Genomic DNA, 23658 nt, shown 5'->3' with positions numbered 1-23658 from the left:
GGGCTTGCAACTTTGACCAATCACTATTACCGGATAAAACAGTAAAGTCATCGCAATATTACCGCATATAACAGTCCGCTCACTGCACTACAAAATCGCAATTTTAACCAATCACCACACCGTCAACAAACCTTTTCCGTCATCAGCGCACTTTCATGACAAATTGCACTAAATCATTGTTAATTGCAATGCAACATTTCAGAATTGTGTCAGCAAAGTCAAGCATTTTGGCCCGTAAAATGTCACGCTACCGAATCCTGGAGGGACTGATCCCTATATCCCTCTCTCCTACCCTCTTCAATCCATAGCGATTAAGATCCACGCTGTTGATCCATTGAAATTTAACGGTAATTTCCGATTGAGCATATGCAGCGTTTACCGTGAATGCAGTCTCTGCGAAAGCGAAAAATTGCCTTTAAATTTCAATCGCGCAAATCTTCAGCGCTATGGCTTGAATCTAACCCTAACCCTTTCTCTTACCCCTCACTACTAACTCGGGTACGACCAGACCTTCATTCCTGTGTTTCCTTCTACCCAGGCTACTGTGATTCCTCTCTGTAATCTGTGCTTCTTTAGCCTCTGCCCCACACAGCTCTACCTGCTCAGAACATATAATAATAGACTGGGTTTGATTTGGTCTGTTGTCCCTCGAAACCATCTCTTCACACTCATAAACATGTCAACACACAAATATGTCTCCTCCTCTCACCTACACACACATGCTACATGCACACAATAACAATCTGACCCACCCCCTCACAAACATAGACAACCCACCCTCCCCCAACACACACATGCATTCAAAATACAATCACCTCCCTCCATAAACTCTGCCCCCCATACACATAACCCCCCCCCCAAACACACACTTTTATCCCAACCAGACTGTTACAATGATACCTGGTTTCTCAGCCTTAATTACCCTTTTAATTAGCACAGCTGTGAGAAGGACTAATCTGACAGCATGTGGCTGAGGGCACAGGATCATAATCCCATCACTGCTTTTTTTATTCCCTCAGTTCTGCATGTCGCTGATGACAAGCTAGTCTAATTACTATTGTAGGGGGTCGGGGAGGGGGGCAGGGGGAAGTGGAGGGGGAATTGGGAAGGAGGAAGTGGATGGGTGCAGGGGGAGTGGAGGGGGCAAAACAATAACAGTTTTAATGCTAGAGGATGCTAAGATAACTCTTCTCATTTGTTCATATTGCTACTGGGGTGTTGTTCAATGGACAGAAGTCATAAACCAACACTTACTGAAGGACACTAGCAGAGAGGGAACAGAGGAACATGAGTGGCTAAGACTCAAAGCACATTCTGAGAGTGGGATTTGATTTGATATAATGAAGAAACCCTGTCACTGAACAAGCCCAAAAACGAATTGAGTCATCTGGTGACTGAGGAGACTGATGATGCTCCTTCATTCTGCCACTCAGATGAGAGAGAAAAAAACTCCAGTCGTTTGTGAAGAAATATAGAGAGGAGAGAGAAGACAGAGACGTTAGCTTTCTTAAATAGTGTTATTCTTTATTGCGTGTGTCTATAAAGAATCAATACAGTCCAAAGCCATGGGAACTACACTAAGTTTAAATTATCATCTCTTAATAGCATCACAATAAGCAATAAGATATTAAGTATTTACAATGGAAGACACAGCAAGTTAAGCTAGTTTGTCATATTATCATATCCTTTAGATGCTAAATTAAAACCCACCAGGAACATTATCCAAATGCAAAAAACACTGCTCAAATCACCAATAGGCTCCAATAGCAAAAACAAACAAAAAACATTCCAATAGAAATTGGCAGAAGAAATTTACAAAGAGCCAAAAAAAGAATCTGTTTTGAGGTTTAACAAAGATTATTAACATAGTATTTATAAATGTGGTACCTCTCTGTAAAGAAATGTAAATATTGCATATGCCATTCGTGAATTGTACCTAAGTAGGAAGAATTAACTCTTAATTAATCATTTTCTCTCTTAAAATCTATCTTGGCATTACAGCATTAGAAAATGTCCTTGTAGTGGCATTTATTTCACAAGACCATCCTGTAACAATAGTTTCAAAAAATCAAGTCCAAACTTTGTTGCTTGGCGTATATAACAATAATTAGTGCTTTCATTTCCGAGAATTCACTCCAAACACATATATACAGTACAAACAACATCATAAGTTATCATATTTAACTTAAAATATCTCCAAAGCAAAAGGTTCAGCTTGCACTCACTTGTAATTCTCTGTATTTGTACATTATTTACAGTATATAGGCAAACGTTGAGTACCAACAAACTCAGACAAAATAAGTGACACTGCTTTTCGTATGTTTTTTTTGTCTCATTCTGCATGAAGTTGTTGTAGTAGTTGTTTTTATTAGTATTGGTGTGGTATTTCTCCTTGTTGTCACGGTGGTTACATTCCCCAAGAGGAGAACATGGAATAGACTACATTCAAAAGTGTCTTGTGTTTACAATCTAGGGAGTTTGTAAGTGCAAGACTGTGCAGCGTCAGCTCGGGGGTCTCCTCACTCAGTGTCAGATCCCAAAGCAGCAGCGATGGCTTCAATCATGTCAAAACCTCCCTGAACAGCCAGTCAACGGTATGTGTATGTGTCTGCCCACCAGCCCAATGACAGCTCACCTATGTGCCAAATAGCCTATCACAGCTTACCAGAGGCTCAGTGCTGAGGCATCATGTGAGAAAAACATGTCACAGGTGGGTTGTTGTGAGTAAACAAGGTAATAGGTTAAAGTATATAAAGGTACCTTCCTCTTTGTCTCTATTATGGTGTTTTAGTCACTAGAAACTACCAGAAGCCCAGGTCAAACTGGGACATGCGGATGTGTGTGTGACGATGGTGTGCATGTCCTACTCCCCAAAAAATCCTCCTAGGTCCCATTTTCCTTCTCTTCTCTGTATTTGCATCGTGTGTGTGGAATAATGCCTAAGAGATTCTTCTCCTAACCTTTGTATGCAATGATACATATATTACTATGACATATTAATATATAGTACCTATATGTGAACGAACTGTAATAATCTCAGGAATCTATGATAGCAGAGGGAAAGAGGAAAGATTTCTTCCTCTCCGGCTGCTCTGACAAAAATTCCATCTCCATGGCGATCGGTTTAAGTCTTAGATTTTCTGCGTGTTTATAGGTCCAAACTAAATGTCTGTCAGTAACAGTGGACAGTAGATAAGTAAGGCTTTGGATTGGTGTTCATAAAATCATTCACCTCTGAAAATAAATAAATATATCTCTGTATACACTGAGTGTAGAAAACATTAAGAACACCTTCCTAATATTGAGTTGCACCCCCTTTTTGCCCTCAGAACAGCCTCAATTCGAAAGGGCATGGTCTCTACAAGGTATTGAAGGCGTTCCACAGGGATGCTGGCCCATGTTGACTCCAATGCGTCCCACAGATGTGTCAAGTTGGCTGGATGTCCTTTGGGTGGTGGACCATTCTTGATACAATACGGGAAACTGTTGAGCGTGAAAAACCCAGCAGCGTTGCAGTTCTTGACACACTCAAACCGGTGCCCCTGGCACCTACCACAATACCCCGTTCAAAGGCACTTAAATCTTTTGTATTGCCCATTCACCCTCAATGGCACACATACACAATCCATGTCTCAATTGAAGTGGCTTTAACAAGTGACATCAATAAGGGTTCTTAGCTTTCACCTGGATTCCCCTGGTCAGTCTATGTCATGGAAAGAGCAGGTGTTCCTAATGTTTTGTACACTTCTGGTGTGTAAATAAGTACTAACCTGGTTTGCTCTGAGGTAGGCTTTTAAGCAACTGTTAACTTAGTACATTGTTATATACTGAATATGTTCGTAAAATGCCAACTCTCTTTAGTACAAATTTAGTGTACACATCCACACAAACACATATACACAACAAAGTGCACACATATAAATAAATAAATATGTGATGTGTACGTATTTATAACGTGTGTGAGTGGGAGTGTGTGGAATATCTCCAGGTTTGGTTCACAGGTTATTAAAGTGAGGGTAACTGGCCCTGTCAGCCAAAGCCAAACGAAAACCAGTGGAATAATAATAATAATTATAATCATTATTTTGCAGAAGTAACTTTGTATGTACATAGATAATCATCGATGAGTACAGTCCTTTAAGTGTTTGTAGTTGTTCAGAGAGCAGCAGCGACGGACCCTTAATATTTGGGTGCCGAATGTGGGGAGGATAGGAGGCTTGAAAGGGGGGGTGTCCACATTGCGTGATGATGGTGGTCCCGTTGACCCCTGGGGAGGGGATGGTGGAGGTTAAAGGTTGTCTACTGCAGCACATGGTCCAGCTGTCTGCGTGGCAACTTTATCACTAGGCTGCAGCTTGATCCCTCATTCACAGCCAGGCGAACAAGAGAGAGGGCGTGAGGAACAGGGGGTGTAAGAGGGGGCGGTGCCATCAGTGTTCAATCTGATTGGAGAGAAAGAGAAACAGAGAGGGATGGGATTTGGTTAAATAGGTTGCCATATGTATCTACTAGCAAATTACACATACAGGCATAGGAATGCATTCCATTTTCTGTCCCACTACGCTCTCGCTATCTTTTCCTTTGAAAATTATGTGTGTGTGCATGAGTGTGTTGTTGTTGTGTGTGTGTGTGTGTCAGTTAGTGCTTGTATGGGTCTGTGTTTGTCGTCATTGGAGACTGTACTCCGTCAGCTGCATGGTGCTAAATGCCACTGTTTTCCCCCTGCCGCAAAAGCACCTGCTCCGAGCTGACAAACACACACACACACACACACACACACACACACACACACACACACACACACACACACACACACACACACACACACACACACACACACACACACACACACACACACACACACACACAGCTCCCCCTTGCTGAAGAGCACTTATTCCATACTTGGTAACAGAGTGGGGATACACCGTTTGACCTTTCTCTCCTGTGGCTCCCATTCCAACCTCATAAATCACACGCACATACACATTATGTTCTTCTATCTTCATGGGAACCTAAAATACATTTCTAACTCTAACCCTAACTTCTAACCCCTCACCCAAACCTTAATTCTAACCACAACTCTAATTGTAACTGTAAACCTAACCCCTTAGTGTAAAATAACCTTTGTCCTCATGGGGACGTGGGAAATGTCCCCATGAGGGTGAATTTTCCTTGTTTTACTATCCTTGTGGGGACTTTTGGTTATTTTAGGTCCCCACAAGGATAGAAGAACCAACCCACAGCTAAGAATACGGCACTCACAGATGTAGGATCTTAAATTTGAGCCAGTGATTACAGCAGGAAAATAATCCTGCAGCAATAGGAAATGTGATTAAAACAAACACACACTGACAAACATGTACGTATACACACTGTTTTTCTGGCCTTGTGGAAGCTCTCTCACTCTCACCCTTGCTCCTGTGTACTTGTTTGTGCGGTGTGATTTGCATGCAGTGCTCACATGGCAGCGGAAGTCTCAGCTAACAACACATAGCAATGCCTCACTCACTCCTCCCTTTTCCAAGCAGAGAACAAGAGGTGTTTTCACAGAGCTCGATGTGATCGTCACTCTCTTAAACAAACCCCCAATTCACAACCCCAAGTGTTACAACACACACACACACACACACACACACACACACACACACACACACACACACACACACACACACACACACACACACACACACACACACACAGAACTTGAAACCAAAAGGTCAGCCCAAAACACTAAAATACTGGTACTTTTCCAGACTACTGATCCCCTATACCCACTGACTAGGAGAAAGAGAGGAATGGGGTAAATACAAGTGTACTGCTTATACCCAAAACTCCACAGTCACAGAGGAGGAGCAGTACATCGCATACTATAGTATATAGAGGAGTTATTCTTACACACACACACACACACACACACACACACACACACACACACACACACACACACACACACACACACACACACACACACACACACACACACACACACACACACACACACACACACACACACACACACACACACAGAGGCTGATTAACATCTCCATTAACCTGCTAAGCACATTAGAGGGGCTGACCCACTTCCACAGACACCCTGTCTCACCATGTGCTGTGCTCTGTCTGAGACAGTAAACCAGGAAGCAGGAACTAGCCTGGTACTGTGAACCAAACCTCATAGCTGTCCAACCTTACCAAAATATATGTTTTATTCTTATTTTCCGTAAAACGTTTTCAGTGTAAACTTAAACGACTAAAACCATATATAAAGTTTGTAGACACAAACCTCTTTTTTCTTTGTCTAACAATCACCAAAATAAAAAATAGACAGTCAGGGAGAATCTAATTAATTTTGTGATAATGTTTGAGACACTCAGATAGCATAAGAATATGGCATAAGCCACGGCAAAATGTGTAAAATTGCAGGAAATATGCTTTAAAACTGTACATTTCCTAGGGGAAACACTGAGGTTTACAAAACCTAGCCATAACACTACACCTAATAACGCACACTACCCACATGAACAAATACTATACCGTATACTATGGTATAAATACTATAGTATTAACTGTAGTGTTTTGGGGACTTTACTGTATTCACTGTAGTATACTATAGCATTTATAGTTAACTATTGCATGAATCAAATCAAATTGTATTGCTCACATACATATTTTTAGCAGATGTGTAGCGAAATGCTTGTGTTCCTAGCTCCAACAGTGCAGTAGTACCTAACAATTCACAACAATACGCACTAATCTAAAAGTACAGAGAATGGAATTAAGAAATATATAAACATTAGGACAAGCAATGTCGGCATTGCAGTGACTAAAATACAGTAGAATAGATATGAGTAAAGCAGTATGTAAACATTATCAAAGTGACTAGTGTTCCATTATTAAAGTGACCAGTGATTCCATGTTTATGTACATAGGGCAGCAGCCTCTAAGGTGCAAGGTTGAGTAACCTTGCGGTAGCCGGCTAGTGATGGCTATTTAACAGGGATGGCCTTGAGATAGAAGCAGTTTTTCAGTCTCTCAGTCCCAGCTTTGATGCACCTGTACTGACCTCACCTTCTGGATGATAGCGGGGTGAACAGGCCGTGGCTCGGGTGGTTTATGTCCTTGATGATCTTTTTGGCCTTCCTGTGACATCGGGTGCTGTAGAGTGCCCCCAGTGTTGTGAGGGTCTTAGGGGCCAAGCCAAATTTCTTCAGCTTCCTGAGGATTAAGAGGCGCTATGCATCTTCTTTACCACACTGTATGTGTGGGTGGACCATTTCAGATTGTCAGTGATGTGTACACTGAGGAACTTGAAGCTTTTCACCTTCTCCACTGCGGTCCCGTCAATGTGGATAGGGGCGTGCTCCCTCTGCTGTCTCCTGAAGTCCATGATCAGCTCCTTCGTTCTGTTGACGTTGAGGGAGAGGTTATTACTCCTGGCACCACTCCACCAGGGCCCTCACCTCCTCCTCCGCTGCCTACTGTTGTGTTGTTTGCGAAACTTTATGATTGAGTTGGAGGCGTGTGTGGCCACGCAGTCATGGGTGAACAGGGAGTTCAGGAGGGGGCTAAGCACACACCCTTGTGGGGCCCCTGTGTTGAGGATCAACGTAGTGGAGGTGTTGTTTCATGCCTTCACCACCTGAGGGCGGCCCGCCAGGAAGTCCATGACCCAGTTGCACAACGCGGGGTTCAGACCCAGGGCCCCACGCTTAATGAGGAGCTTGGTGGGTACTATGGTGTTGAAGGCTGAGCTATAGTCAAAGAACAGCATTCTTACTTAGGTATTCTTCTTGTCCAGATGGGATAGGGCAGGGCGTTGGTGATTGCATCGTCTGTGGATCTATTGGGGCGGTATGCAAATTAAGTGGGTCTAGGGTGTCAGGTAAGGTGGAGGTTATATGATCCTTAACTAGCCTCTCAAAGCACTTCAAGATGATAGAAGTGAGTGCTACAGGGTGATAATCAGTTAGTTCAGTTACCTTTGCTTTCTTGGGTACAGGGACAATGGTGGACATCTTGAAGCAAGTGGGGACAGCAGACTGGCATAGCGAGACATTGACTATGTCTGTAAACTCTCCAGTCAGCTGGTCTGCACATGTTCTGAGGACACGGCTACGGATGCCATCTGGGCCGGCGGACTTGCAAGGGTTAACATGCTTAAATGTCTTACTCACGTCGGCAAAATAATCTTGAAGCATGTATTCCGATTGGTCAGACCAGCATTGAATAGACCTTAGCAGGGGTACTTCCTGTTTGAGTTTCTGCCTTAAGGGAGGAGCAGAATGGAGTCGTGATCTGATTTGCCGAAGGGAGGGCAGGGTAGGGCCTTGTAGCCATCCCGGAAGGGAAAGTAACAATGGTCAAGAGTTTTTGAAGCGTGAGTACTACAGTCAATGTGTTGATAGAACTTCAGTAGTGTTTTTCTCAAATGTTCTTTGTTCAAATCCCCAGCTACAATAAATGCGGCCTCTGGAGTCCAGTGTAGTCCCTTGAGTGCCGTCATTGGTATCGGCTTGAGGGGATATATACACGGCTGTGACTATAACCGAAGAGAATTCTCTTGGAAGGCAATATGATCGGCATTTGATTGTGAGGTAAAGGACTTGTGAGGTAAAGGACAATCACACCATGAGTAGTTAATCATGAAACATACACCACCGCCTTTCTTCTTCCCAGAGAATTCTTTATTCCTGTCTGAACAGTGTACTGAGAACCTAGCTGGCTGTATGGACAGGGACAGTATATCCAGAGAGAGCCATGATTCTGTGAAACAGAGTATGTTACAGTCCCTGATATCTCTCTGGCAGGAGATTCTCGCCCTGAGCTCGTCTATTTTATTGTCCAGGGACTGAACATTAGCGAGTAATATACTCGGAAGCGGTGGATTGTATACACGCCTCATGAGTCGGACTAAAAGTACACTCCGAATACCTCTACTCCGCCTCTAGGATAAGTTCAATTGCCCTGGGGGGGTACAAACAAAGGATCCAATTTGGGAAAGTTGTATTTCTGTCGTAATGCTGGTGAGTTACTGCCGCTCTGATATCCAAAAGAGTTTTTCCGGCTGTATGTAATAACACAAAAAACATTCTGGGCTAATAATGTAAGAAATAACACACAAAAAAACAAAATACTGCGAAGTTGTTTCCATGTCTGTAGACGCCATCTTTGAAGTCCTGTAGTAAAAGAAAATTGTAGTATACCGTATACTATAGTTATGAGTGTAGTGTTTTTGCGGATTGTAGTATACTGTAGTATTTACCGTAGTGTTTTTGCAGTCTGTACTATACTGTAGTATTTACTGTAGTGTTTTTCTGGACATTACTGTTGTGTTTTGTAGTACTTTCTTTGACATAGAAGTGGAAGTTTTCTCCTTCAGGAAACCTACTGGAGAAATATAAAAAAATACCACATTTTCCATAACCGGTAGGTAGGTTGGTAGGTAGGAAGGAAGGAAGGAAGGAAGGAAGGAAGGAAGGAAGGAAGGAAGGAAGGAAGGAAGGAAGGAAGGAAGGAAGGAAGGAAGGAAGGAAGGAAGGAAGGAAGGAACAGGTTCTGAACAGATATTTCAAAACTTTTGCTGTTTTCTATAACATGTAGGGAACACAATATATGGTATATTCTTGGCATGTGGGTTTCGCAATTATTGGTGGCACAAATTGTGATATGGGGGAGGGTAATGGGCAGGATATATGCAAATTAAATAATGTATTTACTATAGTTAAAAAAGTGTGGTCTGCGGACTGTGGTGTTTTTGCACTGTGGTGTTTTTTTCCCCCTCGGATAATACAGTAGTATTTACTATAGTATTCTACAGTATACTACAACATTATATAGTAACTATTACACATGATCGAGGGATACTACAGTGTGAAGTAGAGTATTCTACAATATACTGCAGTTTACAATATAACTCTACAATAAGTACTGTAGAATTCTATAGTAAACTGTAATCATTTTTCATGTGGGTAACCATAACAACACAGCTGATAAAATGCCTTCTCACTTCTGTGTTCAAACTAGAAATTTAAACAATTGCTGTGAATTTTGCCTTCACTCTCCCTGTCCCACACACACCACTCTGAGTGGTCAATTGTGTTGTATGTGTGGGACGGGAAGAGGGAGGGCAAAGTTCACAGTAGTAGTTTGAATTTCACAGGGCCAATTACACCAAGGCCCAGTCACTTTCCCTGAGGGGTCAGGGAAATGAGGAAAGGGTCGGAAAACCAGAGTAACACAGTCAACCTGACACACAGACATGGGAATGTGGTGAGGCCATGCGTGTGTGCAAGCAGGGCCGGTTCAGACCTGTTGGTTGCAGACACAGGGGTATGAGGGAGTGGGGATGAGGGAAAGTTGCCGGGAATCAGAGTTGAATCATCTCAGACACACAGGCCAGGTCTCTAAACACACATCCCTGGCTACTAATCACACACTCCTGCCCAGCCATCACAATCTCCTTTTATCAGTGGAGACTCAACCAGCCCTGCTGAGTGCAGTGTGTCAGCTGAGAAAGACAACCTCTCCTAACACAGCTAATCTTACACAGGCTGATCACAGAGGGAGAGAGATAGAGAGGGAGGGGGAGAGGGAGGGATAAATGAACCCGTTACTTTGTACCCCTCCCCCTCCCTCCCCATCCCTGGAAGGTACCCCTACCCCGTCCCACACGTACACACTGCTCTCTACATGAGTTATGTATTTCTCACTGGCTCTATTTAGACCTGCATCTCTCAGGCCAGGAACACTCTACCACACACACACACACACACACACACACACACACACACACACACACACACACACACTACTGTACTGCTAGTACAGTAGTTTAAAGTACAGTAAACATGTGCTTTTGTAACTAGTTGATTTATATGGTTCTCCTAACAGTAGTTGATTTATATGGTTCTCCTAACAGTAGTTGATTTATATGGTTCTCCTAACAGTAGTTGATTTATATGGTTCTCCTAACAGTAGTTGATTTATATGGTTCTCCTAACAGTAGTTGATTTATATGGTTCTCCTAACAGTAGTTGATTTATATGGTTCTCCTAACAGTAGTTGATTTATATGGTTCTCCTAACAGTAGTTGATTTATATGGTTCTCCTAACAGTAGTTGATTTATATGGTTCTCCTAACAGTAGTTGATTTATATGGTTCTCCTAACAGTAGTTGATTTATATGGTTCTCCTAACAGTAGTTGATTTATATACTTCTACTAGCAGTAGCATAGCTCAGACATAACAGGCCTGTAGCTCTCCTAACAGGACATACCCCAATGTAGCCTTTCTGCCAAGCCTGAAGAGGGAGGGGGGATTTGTGGAGATGTAATATCATCAGCCATCACTCTCCCTTCTCCACTCTCCTTCTCTCTTTACTCAGCAAGTCAAGAGCCCACAGGAGTGTATGTAAACAACAAACAAACACCAAACAAACAACAACATCCACGTTGTTTACATTGCTAACACGGCCAGCTCCTCCTCCTATCTAGGCCACCCACACACAGACACACCCACAAGCTTCCTGGATGGACACACACGTTTAACACATTCATAACAAACACATTATACATTCATAACACACACACAAAGACAGCTAATCACACAACAAGTGGTGTATGTAGGGAGGAGAGGGGGTAGTGGTGTATGTGTATGTGGGGGGGTAGTGGTGCATGTGTATGTGGGGGGGTAGTGGTGTATGTAGGTAGTGGTGTATGTGTATGTGGGGGGGTAGTGGTGTATGTAGGGAGGAGAGGGGGGTAGTGGTGTATGTGTATGTGGGGGGGTAGTGGTGTATGTAGGGAGGAGAGGGGGGTAGTGGTGTATGTGTATGTGGGGGGGTAGTGGTGTATGTGTATGTGGGGGGGTAGTGGTGTATGTATGGAGGGGAGGGGGTAGTGGTGTATGTGTATGTGGGGGGGTAGTGGTGTATGTGTATGTGGGGGGGTAGTGGTGTATGTAGGGAGGAGAGGGGGGTAGTGGTGTATGTGTATGTGGGGGGGTAGTGGTGTATGTAGGGAGGAGAGGGGGGTAGTGGTGTATGTGTATGTGGGGGGGTAGTGGTGTATGTGTATGTGGGGGGGTAGTGGTGTATGTATGGAGGGGAGGGGGTAGTGGTGTATGTGGGGGGGTAGTGGTGTATGTAGGGAGGAGAGGGGGTAGTGGTGTATGTGTATGTGGGGGGTAGTGGTGTATGTAGGTAGTGGTAGTGGGGGGGTAGTGATGTATGTAGGGAGGAGAGGGGGGTAGTGGTGTATGTGTATGTGGGGGGGGTAGTGGTGTATGTATGGAGGGGAGGGGGTAGTGGTGTATGTGGGGGGGTAGTGGTGTATGTAGGAAGGAGAGGGGGGTAGTGGTGTATGTGTATGTGGGGGGGTAGTGGTGTATGTATGGAGGGGAGGGGGTAGTGGTGTATGTAGGGAGGAGAGGGGGTAGTGGTGTATGTGTATGTGGGGGGGTAGTGGTGTATGTATGGAGGGGAGGGGGTAGTGGTGTATGTAGGGAGGAGAGGGGGTAGTGGTGTATGTGTATGTAGGGGTGTAGTGGTGTATGTAGGTAGTGGTGTATGTGTATGTAGGGGTGTAGTGGTGTATGTAGGTAGTGGTGTATGTGTATGTAGGGGTGTAGTGGTGTATGTAGGTAGTGGTGTATGTGTATGTGGGGGGTAGTGGTGAATGTAGGGAGGGGAGGTTGATTTTTTGTTTCAGCACAGGGTTGTGTTAAAAAAATTATGTGAAATGTGAACATTTCAATTTTTGAGAAAGGAAGAGGGAGGGAAAAAGAGTGAACCAAAGAAAGAAGGATAAGAAGGAATGGGTGAGGAGACCACGTAAAAACGGCTTGGCATCGTCCAAATAGGCCTAAATAACTAAACGAGGTCAGACAATAACCATCACTACCATTACAGCCATTACAATTCCTCTGATTGTATAAAGTCATTATCGAAATCGCATATTACATTAGTCACACACACATACACACATCTGTCCGACTGCCAAGTGCTTCTCTGTGCACGGGGAGAAATGCGTTCATTTAAAATCATGTCACATGCTGGGCAATTATATACAGTCACGGCACAAGCCCTTAAAGAGAGCCCAGCACCCATTTCTATTCTATTATTACAAATCGCACGTGTTTATTTCTTTTTCAATTGAAATGTTACCTTCTGCCAAGGAGAAGGCACCCCACCCCACCCGTTCTCTCACACACACACACACACACACACACACACACACACACACACACACACACACACACACACACACACACACACACACACACACACACACACACACACACACACACACACACACGTGTGTTCTGGGACACAGATTAAACTTCATCACAAATGGCCAAGGTAATCCAACAACACACTAATCTAGCCATTTGTACGAGCAATGTCTCAGAGCACTACTCGCACCCACACACATGCAGTTGACATCTGACTGACTGGCAAACATAAACATACACATTGTTCTGCGGAGAGGAGAGGACATGAGAGCTGTGTTATGATGTAACTGTAGTAGTTGGCTGAGGGACTGAAGCCTGTTTCTGAGAAGTCAGGACATGAGCACAATGAGGCTTAATTGATCCTAACTCCAACTCACCTCAGTGTTTGGGAAAAACACCTTAGTGTGTGTGCTCTCCGTTCCCCTAACTCAAAACAAAACAAGCTGCTCAACAATGTCTAATCCTGAACAGAATGTAATCCTCCTTAACTCCCAGCTAAATGGAGGGAACATTGACAGAGTTTTTATCTACCCATGGAACATCCTGCCCTAGTTTACTCAAAGGTACTGTAACGGACAGGGAGGGAGGGAGGGAGGGAGGGAGGGAGGGAGGGAGGGAGGGAGGGAGGGGTGAAAGACGGGTGAAAGAGAGAGACAGGGGAGGGAGGACAGGTGAGGACCAACATTTTTTTTTAAATATGCCACTACATCTAGGTTTATTATAGGACTGCTCTATAATTAACCACACACAGCAGCTGACAATTCAATCAGACTTTTTCAGCACTGCTATGCTATCCTCTAAAATCACACCACCTCAGTAAAGTTCATTTAGTTAACTAATTTAGTTCAAATTAATGAAAGCCATTATTCTATTCAAAGTCCATAAAACAGGAGACAATTCAAGGAATTCCTGTAATGGGGCTGATTAGCTATCTGATTAGCTACTTGTTTAATTAGTCATTAAACAAACCTCCATGGTCTGTTCTTAAAGCCAATCAGTGGCACTCAGCTGGAACTAGGCACTATAGACAGAAGGCTCTCTGGAAGGAGAGAGAGAGGAGGGCAGAGACCAACTGACTGGAAGGCTCGATCACATGACTTACCCAAAAGAGAAACTAATGCTAGAAAAAGTGAGGGAGATAAAGAAAGAGAGAGAGGGAGTGAGTGAAAGAGGGAGAGAGAGAGAGTAGGGTACGGGGATAGAGTGATATTTGGCTTTTTGCCCCACCCCAACCCCCCTCTCCGCCATCTCTCTCTCTGTCCGTCTCTCCTCCTTTCTCTCTGTCCGTCTCTCCTCCTCTCTCTCTCTGTTGTTGTGGCAGATGGTGCTGGTCATTAGCGTATTGTCACTCCCTCTGAAGGGCCAGATAACCAGTGCTTGGAGGCGCAGGTGCAAGACCCCGGCCACCACCATCTGCTAACACACACGGGCATACACACAAACACGCAGTGAGGTAGAGAGGGAAGGAAAAGGGGTGAGAGGGTTTGGTCAGAGCTCCTAAATAAAAACACGAAGAGAGTGAGTCAGTCAACTCCCCCATCTCCCTCTGTCTGTACCAAACACCTGACAGCCCCGGCCAGAGAAGAGAGAGAGAGAGAGAGAGCTCTGGTAAACAAGGGGAAGACATGAGGAATGGAGAGAGGCAGGAGAGAGGGATGATAAAGAGCTTCAGAGGAAACAGAGAACGTCAGGTGACAAAAGAGACGTAGAAGACAGACAGAGAGATAAAGATTAGAGAGAAAGTCAGACACAGAGAGAATGAGACAGTAGAGGAGATAAATAGCTAAATACTGAATAGTGTGCATGTTTCTTCTGTTTGCTGATATCTGGTGTTTCTCAGGCAAAATGCTAATCCCAACAGCCCTTGCCCACCCAAGGCCAGTTCAAAGGTCACACTTCTGATGGGGGCATAGTGAGGGGTGGGGGTGGGCCGTACGGGGGCGTGTTGAAATTTAAACAGACCCCATCCCACTCAGTGACCCCTCACCCCATCCCCTGTCAGTGAGTGTATGCATTTTCCCAAACCAAAACAACAACACTGGCAAAAACGCTATCGACCGGCCATCAGCTCAACGAGCCAATAAACTATTACATCTCAAACGCTGATCCCTCATTCACAAAAACACAAGGCCAGAGTAATCTACACACAGATACACACAGCAGCTGTCACACTAACACAGGCGCACACACACGTTTAGAACAGGATGTCAGGCCCATATCCTTGGTGTGTAGGTAAAGAGTTTTGAAGGCTTTATCTCTAATATAATGTGTTTGTCAAAAGAGCAGCAGGCGCACACACACACACACACAATAAAAAAGGTCATTTCAGCCTCAGATGATTTGCATTTCAAATCTAGCCACTCGAAAATTAATGTGAGCATGTGGAATGTAGACTATGTCTCGCCTTGTGATGGTGAGGGGAGAATGTGGAAAAGCCGGTAATTTCTTAGTAAACACACACATACACAGTGAGGCCCTGTGGCTGCAGTCTAAGCCTCTCTGTGGGGTGGGTGTTTATGATTAGAGTGTTAGTGAGTAGCTGGCTGTCCTGACAGCATTCCTGATCGGGGCAGAGTATTGGGCCGTTCCGGAAACACAGCTAACTGTTCTTTCTCCGGCTGATCTTTTGTTTTTCAGGAATCCCGTAAATAACCAGGCAAGCCAGCCATGGCCAACTTTTACCGGATCAACACTGCTCCCTTTCTTTCTATCTTTCTCCCCCTCCTTCGTTCTTTAGCCTCTCCCTCCCTCTACCTACTGGCTCTCTGTGGTCTGTTTTGTCATGATTTTGAAAAACAAACTAACGTCACTCCATTCCTCCTCCTCCCATCTCCTCTCCTTCCATAGCCTAGGGCCATGTCTTTCTTCCTGCTCAACTTATTTAGTAGAAAAAAAACACATTAGTGCGGAACTGCCTGCCCTACCTAGAAAACAACTCAGCAGACATACTCATGCTCAAACACACATTCAGAGACAACCCAACAGAAATACCTTATTGCACATATATATAAAGAAATACACTGGCATAATATATACTACAACCACAAACACACCCTTGATTGAGTATGTTTGGCCAATAAGTGTGAAGACTTTTAGTCCTCTCCAGAGCAAGGTCTGTGTGTGTGTGTGTGTGTGTGTGTGTGTGTGTGTGTGTGTGTGTGTGTGTGTGTGTGTGTGTGTGTGTGTGTGTACTATGGTCTGTTTTGTAAAGTTCCTCAAAGTAAAAAAACAAAAGCATCTCCAGTAGGTTAGAAAAACAAGTGAGCATTCACCTCTCCCAGCAACCTTTGCACAATGCCTGCATTCCTGCCCTGAAGCCCAGTACCTGATAACTGATAAACAACTGACTCACTTGTTTTTCTGGGGGACCCAGTGCACAGACTGCACCCAGCCCTACGGTATACAGCCAGAGAGGGAGACAGAGGAGAGAGAAAAGGAGGAAGAGTGAAAGAGTAGGAGGAGAGAGAGAGCTCCCTTCACCAGTGCATTGCAGATCACTATGTCAGTGGGGAGCTTCAACAACAACAACATTGTGTAACCACTACCTATAGACCTACAAGTCATTCATATTTCACCATCAGTGTGCAAACCTATTATACAATGGGTACAGATCTATGGTAACTTATGACATAGCGCTTAAAACATATATAAATTGTTATTTAATGTTGTACAACCAGATACTGATGCTGCAGTAGAGGTAACCACACTTAGGTTTGCCAGAACGAGGTGAAAGGTCATGTTTTGGTGTTCCCAACTCTCTGTCTCATAGGGGGACGCATCAATATTTACACATTACATTACCAGGGTTGAAGTGTGATTTCTTAGGTGAACGAACTGTCCCCAAAATAGATTTTTTTCCCCCCATTATCATTTTGAACAGAAATGAGTTTACTTCCCATTATATTTGCTGTATCCTAAGGTAACCTCTCAGAGCACATATAGCCTAACTGTGTTATAGAAATAAGAAAAACCCTGGTCCATACACACTGGGCACAGATGACAATTCAGTGACGCGGAACAACGTTGATTCAACCAGTTTGTGACCAGTGGGTTGGCTATTCCTTATGGATTGTTCTAGCATGCGGAGGAAAAAATCTTCCGCATCATTGAAGCCCTTGGGATGTTTTCTCGTACATTTGTACTAGCATAGTCTGGTACAAAGATAATAACTACGTCACAGGGAATGCTGCTGGGTGGGACATTGATCCAGAATACAAATGACTTCAATAATTTACTTCACAACACCATGCATATTTCCCACAGTCTTGGGCTAACTGATGTACTGTATGGGTGTGACGGGCTACTCCTAATCCAATCCAAATACCACAGTTTACAAGCACTTATTATACTGCTTGGAAGGGCTGGAACATTTACTGTACATTTATCATGGTGCTTCAACTTGCCCTGTCATGTTTCATCGCATCCACCTATGTTTGGTAAATCACGTTTAGAGAAGGAAATAATATCTCAAGTCTATGGTCTAGTTCAGAGTTGTCAAGCATACATCGGGATCCAGCCCGCGAGGGGTCGTCTGGCCCGCTGGTGGTTTGAGTAAACATCTACATCGAACAAAAATGTATAATAATGAAAACAACATTTGGGGGGGAAACAAACTCAATATACTTTAAGTTGACTAAAACCAAATCGAAACTGTGTAGAAATGATACCGTTTCTTGACTGTCCAGCTCGCTAATAAATCACTAGACAGTCAGGGAGCATCGGAAATTCCAAAAACGATGGATAGAAGACAATTTTTTGCTATTTTTGAGGGCAATGAAATATAACACATTTTTAGTGCGGCCCTCCAGACCTCATTGAAGACCGAATGTGGCCCCGGGGCAAAAGTTGTTTGATACTCCTGGTCTAATTAGTAATCACACTATAAGCACCAATGCATTTGTTTAAACGGACTTGCAATAACTAACAGATGAACACTAAACAGCTTGAAAAACATGGTTGTTTTTCCATATTCACATTTTCCTTGAATATACAGCACATAAAACTGTCACATAAAAAGTAGGCCAATATGGGCGCACTTCATCATTATAAGACTGCATTGCTTCCGCAAACACATATATATATATATATATTATATCTCTCTCATGACTAGGTTGCTGAAAACCATCATGCCGTCTCGCCACCTAATTACAAAGGGCGTGTAAAAAACAAACTGACATGAAATATAGGATGCGTCAACAGTATATCAAATACCAAGTTTACAGCCTAGATAAACAGCGCCTTTGTAACCACTGCGCAAGTCTGTTTGTTTTTTCCACTTGGGTAAAGTGACAGGGAGCTGCTAGCCCTAGAGCCGGGCAGCAGAGCTCCATTTCACTGCCTGTCGATACATTAGTGTGTACAGTAAGCCACAGTAGTGAGTTGGCTGGCTACAGTGGAATGGTTGGGTTCAGACTATGAGGGATAGAAACCCGTGGTCTGCGTGCCGAGCTATCGCATAATGATCATCACGCACGCACATAGGCAGCTGCTGTCCGTGCCACATAGGCAGTCGAAATTCTCTGGCATTATTAGAATGTTGGCTTCAGTAGGACACAGTGAACACACAACGTCTCCTTGGGACACGACAAACTTGGAGTGCACTGCTGCTTAGCAACGGCTAGATATGCCAAATAAATGGGTTGCTATCACTAAAGCGATATCTTTACTCAAGCACTGACACACACTGACTGTTTGAATGAACTCCTGGATGAATGAATGGGCTCATGATAAGCATGCAAACACACACACTCACACACACACACACACACACACACACACCACACAGAGTCGGCACTGGCTCACCTTTCACTGCTGTTGCAGTTTCCTTGAAGCCCATGGTGGCATAGGGGCTGGTGTTAAAACCGTTCATGCCCCCCTTGCATCCGCACGCTGCCTTGAACCTCAGCAGTCCCTCACTGCCCCCCAGAGTGCTGCAGCCCCCCAGGCTCCCTTCCATCAGGTTTAAGGCAATGTAGTTGAGTCCATTCTGGTAGCCCGCCGACGTCTCCCGGCACATGGGGCTGTTGCTGTTCCCGTACTCTTCATCTGAACCCTCTGAGCTCCGGACCGGCCGCGACACGTTCTCCACCGATGCCGAGCTGTGCCGCTTGTTGGCATCGGGGGCGAACGATGGGCATACTGGCGTTACCATGGTGGTGGAGGAGAAGGTCTCTGAGCTGTGGCGCCTGCGCCCCTGGGGGTCGGCCCGGATCACCTTTGCCCCCCTGTCTGGGTTGACAGGGGGGATGGAGAGGGACGGACACCCAAGGAAGAAGGTCTCGACAGGAACCGGGGGGACCCCCACTGTACCCTCTCCCCTCAGGGTGAGTCTCTGGACACAGGCAGAGGAGCTGGTGGGCAGGGGGGTGGTGGTATCGGAGGGGCACAGGGTGGCAGGGAGAGAGGCAGAGGGAGGGGGGTTGGTAGGACTGAAGGTCATCTCAGTGTAGTCGTCTTTTACATCACCAACCAGGTATACAGGGCTTGCAAGCTTTTGGAGGGAATATTCCACAACGATTATCTTCTCCTGTTCCTCACTCTCCCTCTGCTCTTCTCTGGGAGGCTGGCTGGAACACAAGGGAAGTGCAGGACTCAGCTCCAGGCGCCCTATTGAAGAAGGGGAATCGCCGTGTTTGGGAGAGCGCGATCTGACGTCAATGTTGACGTAATCGGAGAGTGGCGGGGAACTCCTCATCAGCCCGTCCACCAAGCCCATTGATGAACCAGAGCTCTCAGTGGTGGCGGAGATGGGCGGATAGCGTGTAGTGTTGCCAAAGTCGATGTTGATGTACTCCCCGGGACTCCTGGGCTCAGAGGGGAGGGGGTGTTCGATCATACAGGGCAGCGTCCTCAGAGAGTCCAGGACCAGCCGGGTAGGCCGACTCACCCTCCCCTTGTGGACCAGACCCCCCTCCTGAGGGATCGTGCCGGCTCTGAGGGGTGAGGGGGCTGAGGAGTGGGTGGAGGTGGGGGGTGTAGCGGAGCAGACAGGTGAGACGGGACAGTAGTTGGACTCTTCCTCTATCCTCTTCTTCTGTAGACTCATCACCACGTACTGGTCTGTGTCTGTAACCCCCTTCCTCTGGGGCTGAGCTTTGAGAGAGCGGGGCAGGGAACTGATGGAGTAAGGCTGTCTGTGGTGAGGGTGAAGCTGGGGGGTAGTGTCTGTAAGGATGTAGTCTGGGGGGGTGAGGGAGACCACAGGGTCCACAGGGGACATGTTGAGGTACTCCCCGTTGGTGAGTTTCCCGTCGGAGCTGTCCACAGACATCTTGGCCCCGCAGAACATCCTCATGTAGCCACTGTCCTCCAGAGACACGCTTCCAGGGGAGTCGGTATGGGAGCCCAGCCCAGCTGGAGAGGGGTGAGAGCGAGGGTTGATGATCTGCTTGGGGGCCGACACACACATGGGGCTCATGGGCATGTAAGCATCACCTTTGACCCACCCTGTCTGAGGGGCAACGCCCGGAGTCATGGGCATGTAGCCACAGTCACCTAGGTGACCATTGGAGCCTATCTGGACATCGCCATAGTCCTCAGGATAGGTAACTTTCGGGGAGGCGGTGTGAGAGCTGCGACCCGATTGGCCGCTACTGGTATAGGTGGCCCTCATAAGTGTGTATTCGTCCAATGAGGTGGAGGAGACCTGGGGCGGCGCCCTGTGCTGGGGCGGGGTGTTAAGGGAGTATGTGCGTTTCCGGTATGCCTTGTCCAGCTCTGGTAACCGGCGGAAACCGTTCTGGTTCTGCCTCTCCATCACCATGTAGCCATGCAAGTCACTGCTATCCCGGGAGGGGGGTGTGTCTGCCCTTAGGGACTCTGGAGTGTTACTGCGGCGAGTGAGGTACAGGGCTGCAGGACTGGAGCCATACTCATCATAGGAGATGAAGCCGCCATCACTGGGGGAGCCAGAGACAGAGACATTGCAGCTGGAGGGGCGAGGAGCACTGCTTTCAGAGCAAGAGGACAGGCTGACAGGGCTGGGGGTGGCTGTGGGTGGGGAGTGGGACAGAGGCATGGACATGGACTTACTGTGCTGGAGGGAAGAGGATTCAAATGTCCGGCAGTGCTGGGCTGTGATGGTGTTTGAGCTCCCTAATAGGGTCCGGTGAATACCAGGGCTGAGGGGACTCCCGTTCACAGGCAAGGTGCGCGCCATGGTGCCATCTCCCTCACTGGCAGTGCGTATCCGACAGGAGGTGAATTTACTCATGGGGGACTTTTTGGCCATGCTGTCTGTGCGCGATCGTCGCTGGAGCCCGGTCTGGCTTGGGGGAAGGTTGTTGTGGTGCCGCCGGGTGGGCACGGAAATGGGGTTAGTTCCCGATGACTGGCTCTTGCTGCGCGGCCGGAACTCTGACAGCTCCTTCATGGCTTTCATCGCCTCCAGGATAGTTTCGTGGATGTTTTGCGCCACAACGGAGTCGTCAGCCTGCATCCACAGCTCGCCGGGTCCTGTGGCTGCTGACCGGCCGACTTCGATGAAGAAAAAGCTCTCCGAGTGCCCGCATCTCCTAATGTTCATCAGCTGTAAACTGACGGACGCAATATCCGAGTTGAGCTTTACAAAGCTGATAGTCCGGCTGGATAAGCACAGCCTGTACACCCCGGTAAGATTCCGGCTCTGTCCCAGCCCTTTGGATTTTAGGTTAACTTGCCATACCTCCTTATACACAGCCGTTACCGGCGTAATCATCCCGTAGTTCCCTTCATCAAACCCCACCAGCGAGGACGCGGAATTGGATGCGGAGCCGTCTGAGTACACTTTCCCCTCGCTCATTAAATCAGTTAAGACTCTGTACCAATTCTCCTGCTCCTGTTCATTCTCTGCTGCCACAGCAAAATATTCGTCCTTGGTATAGAGGGCGATAAGGTGTTTGTGTTTGGAGTCCGCTCTCTTGTTGATATTGAGGCAGCAGTCCAGAGGAATAACTCTCTTTGCCGCCGACTTGTTTTTCCATTTCTTCTCGCTCTCATAGTACTCCAGCCGAGCAGGGAAGCCCTCGCTCGGCTCCTTCAGAACGAAAAATCGCTTGTGTCCGTGCTTCTGCTTCTTGAGGTATCCACATTTCTTAATTTTGTTATTGTTAATATTCGCGTTGGATAACAAGTGTTCTCCAGTATTTTGGGGATTTGCCATTCTATCGTTTTTTTTTTTTTTTTAAACAACTCACTTTCCTTAACCTGTTGTTATATCCTCACGTATCGAAGGCTGGAGAGATCAACTCTGTAGCTTAGTCCGTATCTCTCGAAGGCTCTGTTTCACTCCAGGCGCCGGTTGTGCGTCCGGCGTATGTAACAGTTTAACAGTAAATAACCCATATCGCTAAGTTACCGAAGTGAAGAGAGAAACAACGTGTGACGTTCTACACATCAAGCGTTGGTTACAAAAAAAAGAGAAGGGCAGGGAAAAATACACACACTGACACTGGGGCGGTGCAAACCGAAGGGGCGTACCTGCAAATCCGTCTATTTGATGAGATCATGGGCTCATTGGTGGACAGGGCTGAATGATAGTGAAAGACTCAGTCAGATGGGAGAGAAAGCCCTCCCACACACTCTCACACACACACGCACTCCTGCCCTCTTCCGACTCACCCTGGGTACGGTTGGAACTGTCAACCCGCTCATCTGTCTATGATGCATTTATGCATAACCGCTTACGTGTATACTCTTCTCCCAGGGCAATTGATCAACTTATTCATTAAGAGGCCTATCACAGATCGTGTTGGCTATTTGGGTTAAGTATTGATGTAATAGGTTTGTGCGCAATAAGAATTATTGAGGACATGGTCAATTATCAGTTTATTGATATGAAATAAGAACAGTGGCTGTCAGAAGTTTCAGAGTGCATAAACTGATCGAAGTTCGTGGGAATGTAGGCATGTAACGTTAAGCAGAAGTATTTCGCTACACCACAAGCATTTCGCTACACTCGCAATAACATCTGCTAAATATGTGTTTGTGACCAATAACATTTTATTTTATTTGATGTTATAAATGTTCATTTTTGCAATTATGTGGTGTCAAGAAAGAATTATGCCTATATTAGCCTACATATCCTAATACAAGTATTGTGCAACAATTTCACCCGTGGCACTTAAATAACAACCCAGTGATGATATAAAGCATTATGTCTATTGGCATTTGATTACGCATGAGTTATTACACAATTCAAAAAACACTATGTGTGATCTAGTAGATTCTACAATATATTATTCAACTTATTCAAGCGACTACAACGTGACTGAGGCGCACGTAGCGAGGGGAGGGTGAGAAGCCCCAGCCGCTGCCCTCCAACTTCAGAAGAAAACAAGCATCAAGATTAGACTGCGGCTCTGTCACACAGCTAGGCTGGGAGGGAGAGCGGGAGAGATCGAGGGAGCGCATCTGACGCAGGGAACACTCGATAATTCCCATGCGTCCCCG

At 45.8% G+C, this 23658-nt stretch overlaps 1 protein-coding gene across 1 annotated transcript; it reads right to left on the bottom strand.

The window, feature by feature from the left end:
• Window positions 1-1503: 1503 nt before the first annotated feature.
• On the bottom strand, window positions 1504-22633 carry LOC106582130 (insulin receptor substrate 2). Its single transcript, XM_014164894.3, has 2 exons — window positions 19033-22633; window positions 1504-4442 (listed from the first exon to the last, which is right to left on the bottom strand). The coding sequence occupies exons 1-2, from the start codon at window positions 22367-22369 to the stop codon at window positions 4438-4440; spliced, it is 3342 nt and encodes a 1113-aa protein (XP_014020369.1). The 5' UTR covers window positions 22370-22633; the 3' UTR covers window positions 1504-4437.
• Between the last annotated feature and the right edge of the window lie 1025 nt (window positions 22634-23658).

This window comes from Salmo salar, chromosome 21, assembly GCF_965601325.2.
Source record: "Salmo salar chromosome 21, fSalSal1, whole genome shotgun sequence".
Lineage (NCBI taxonomy): Eukaryota > Metazoa > Chordata > Actinopteri > Salmoniformes > Salmonidae > Salmo > Salmo salar.
The sequence above is the reverse complement of the archived record's forward strand: the minus strand, read 5'-3'. Positions and strand labels throughout refer to the sequence as shown.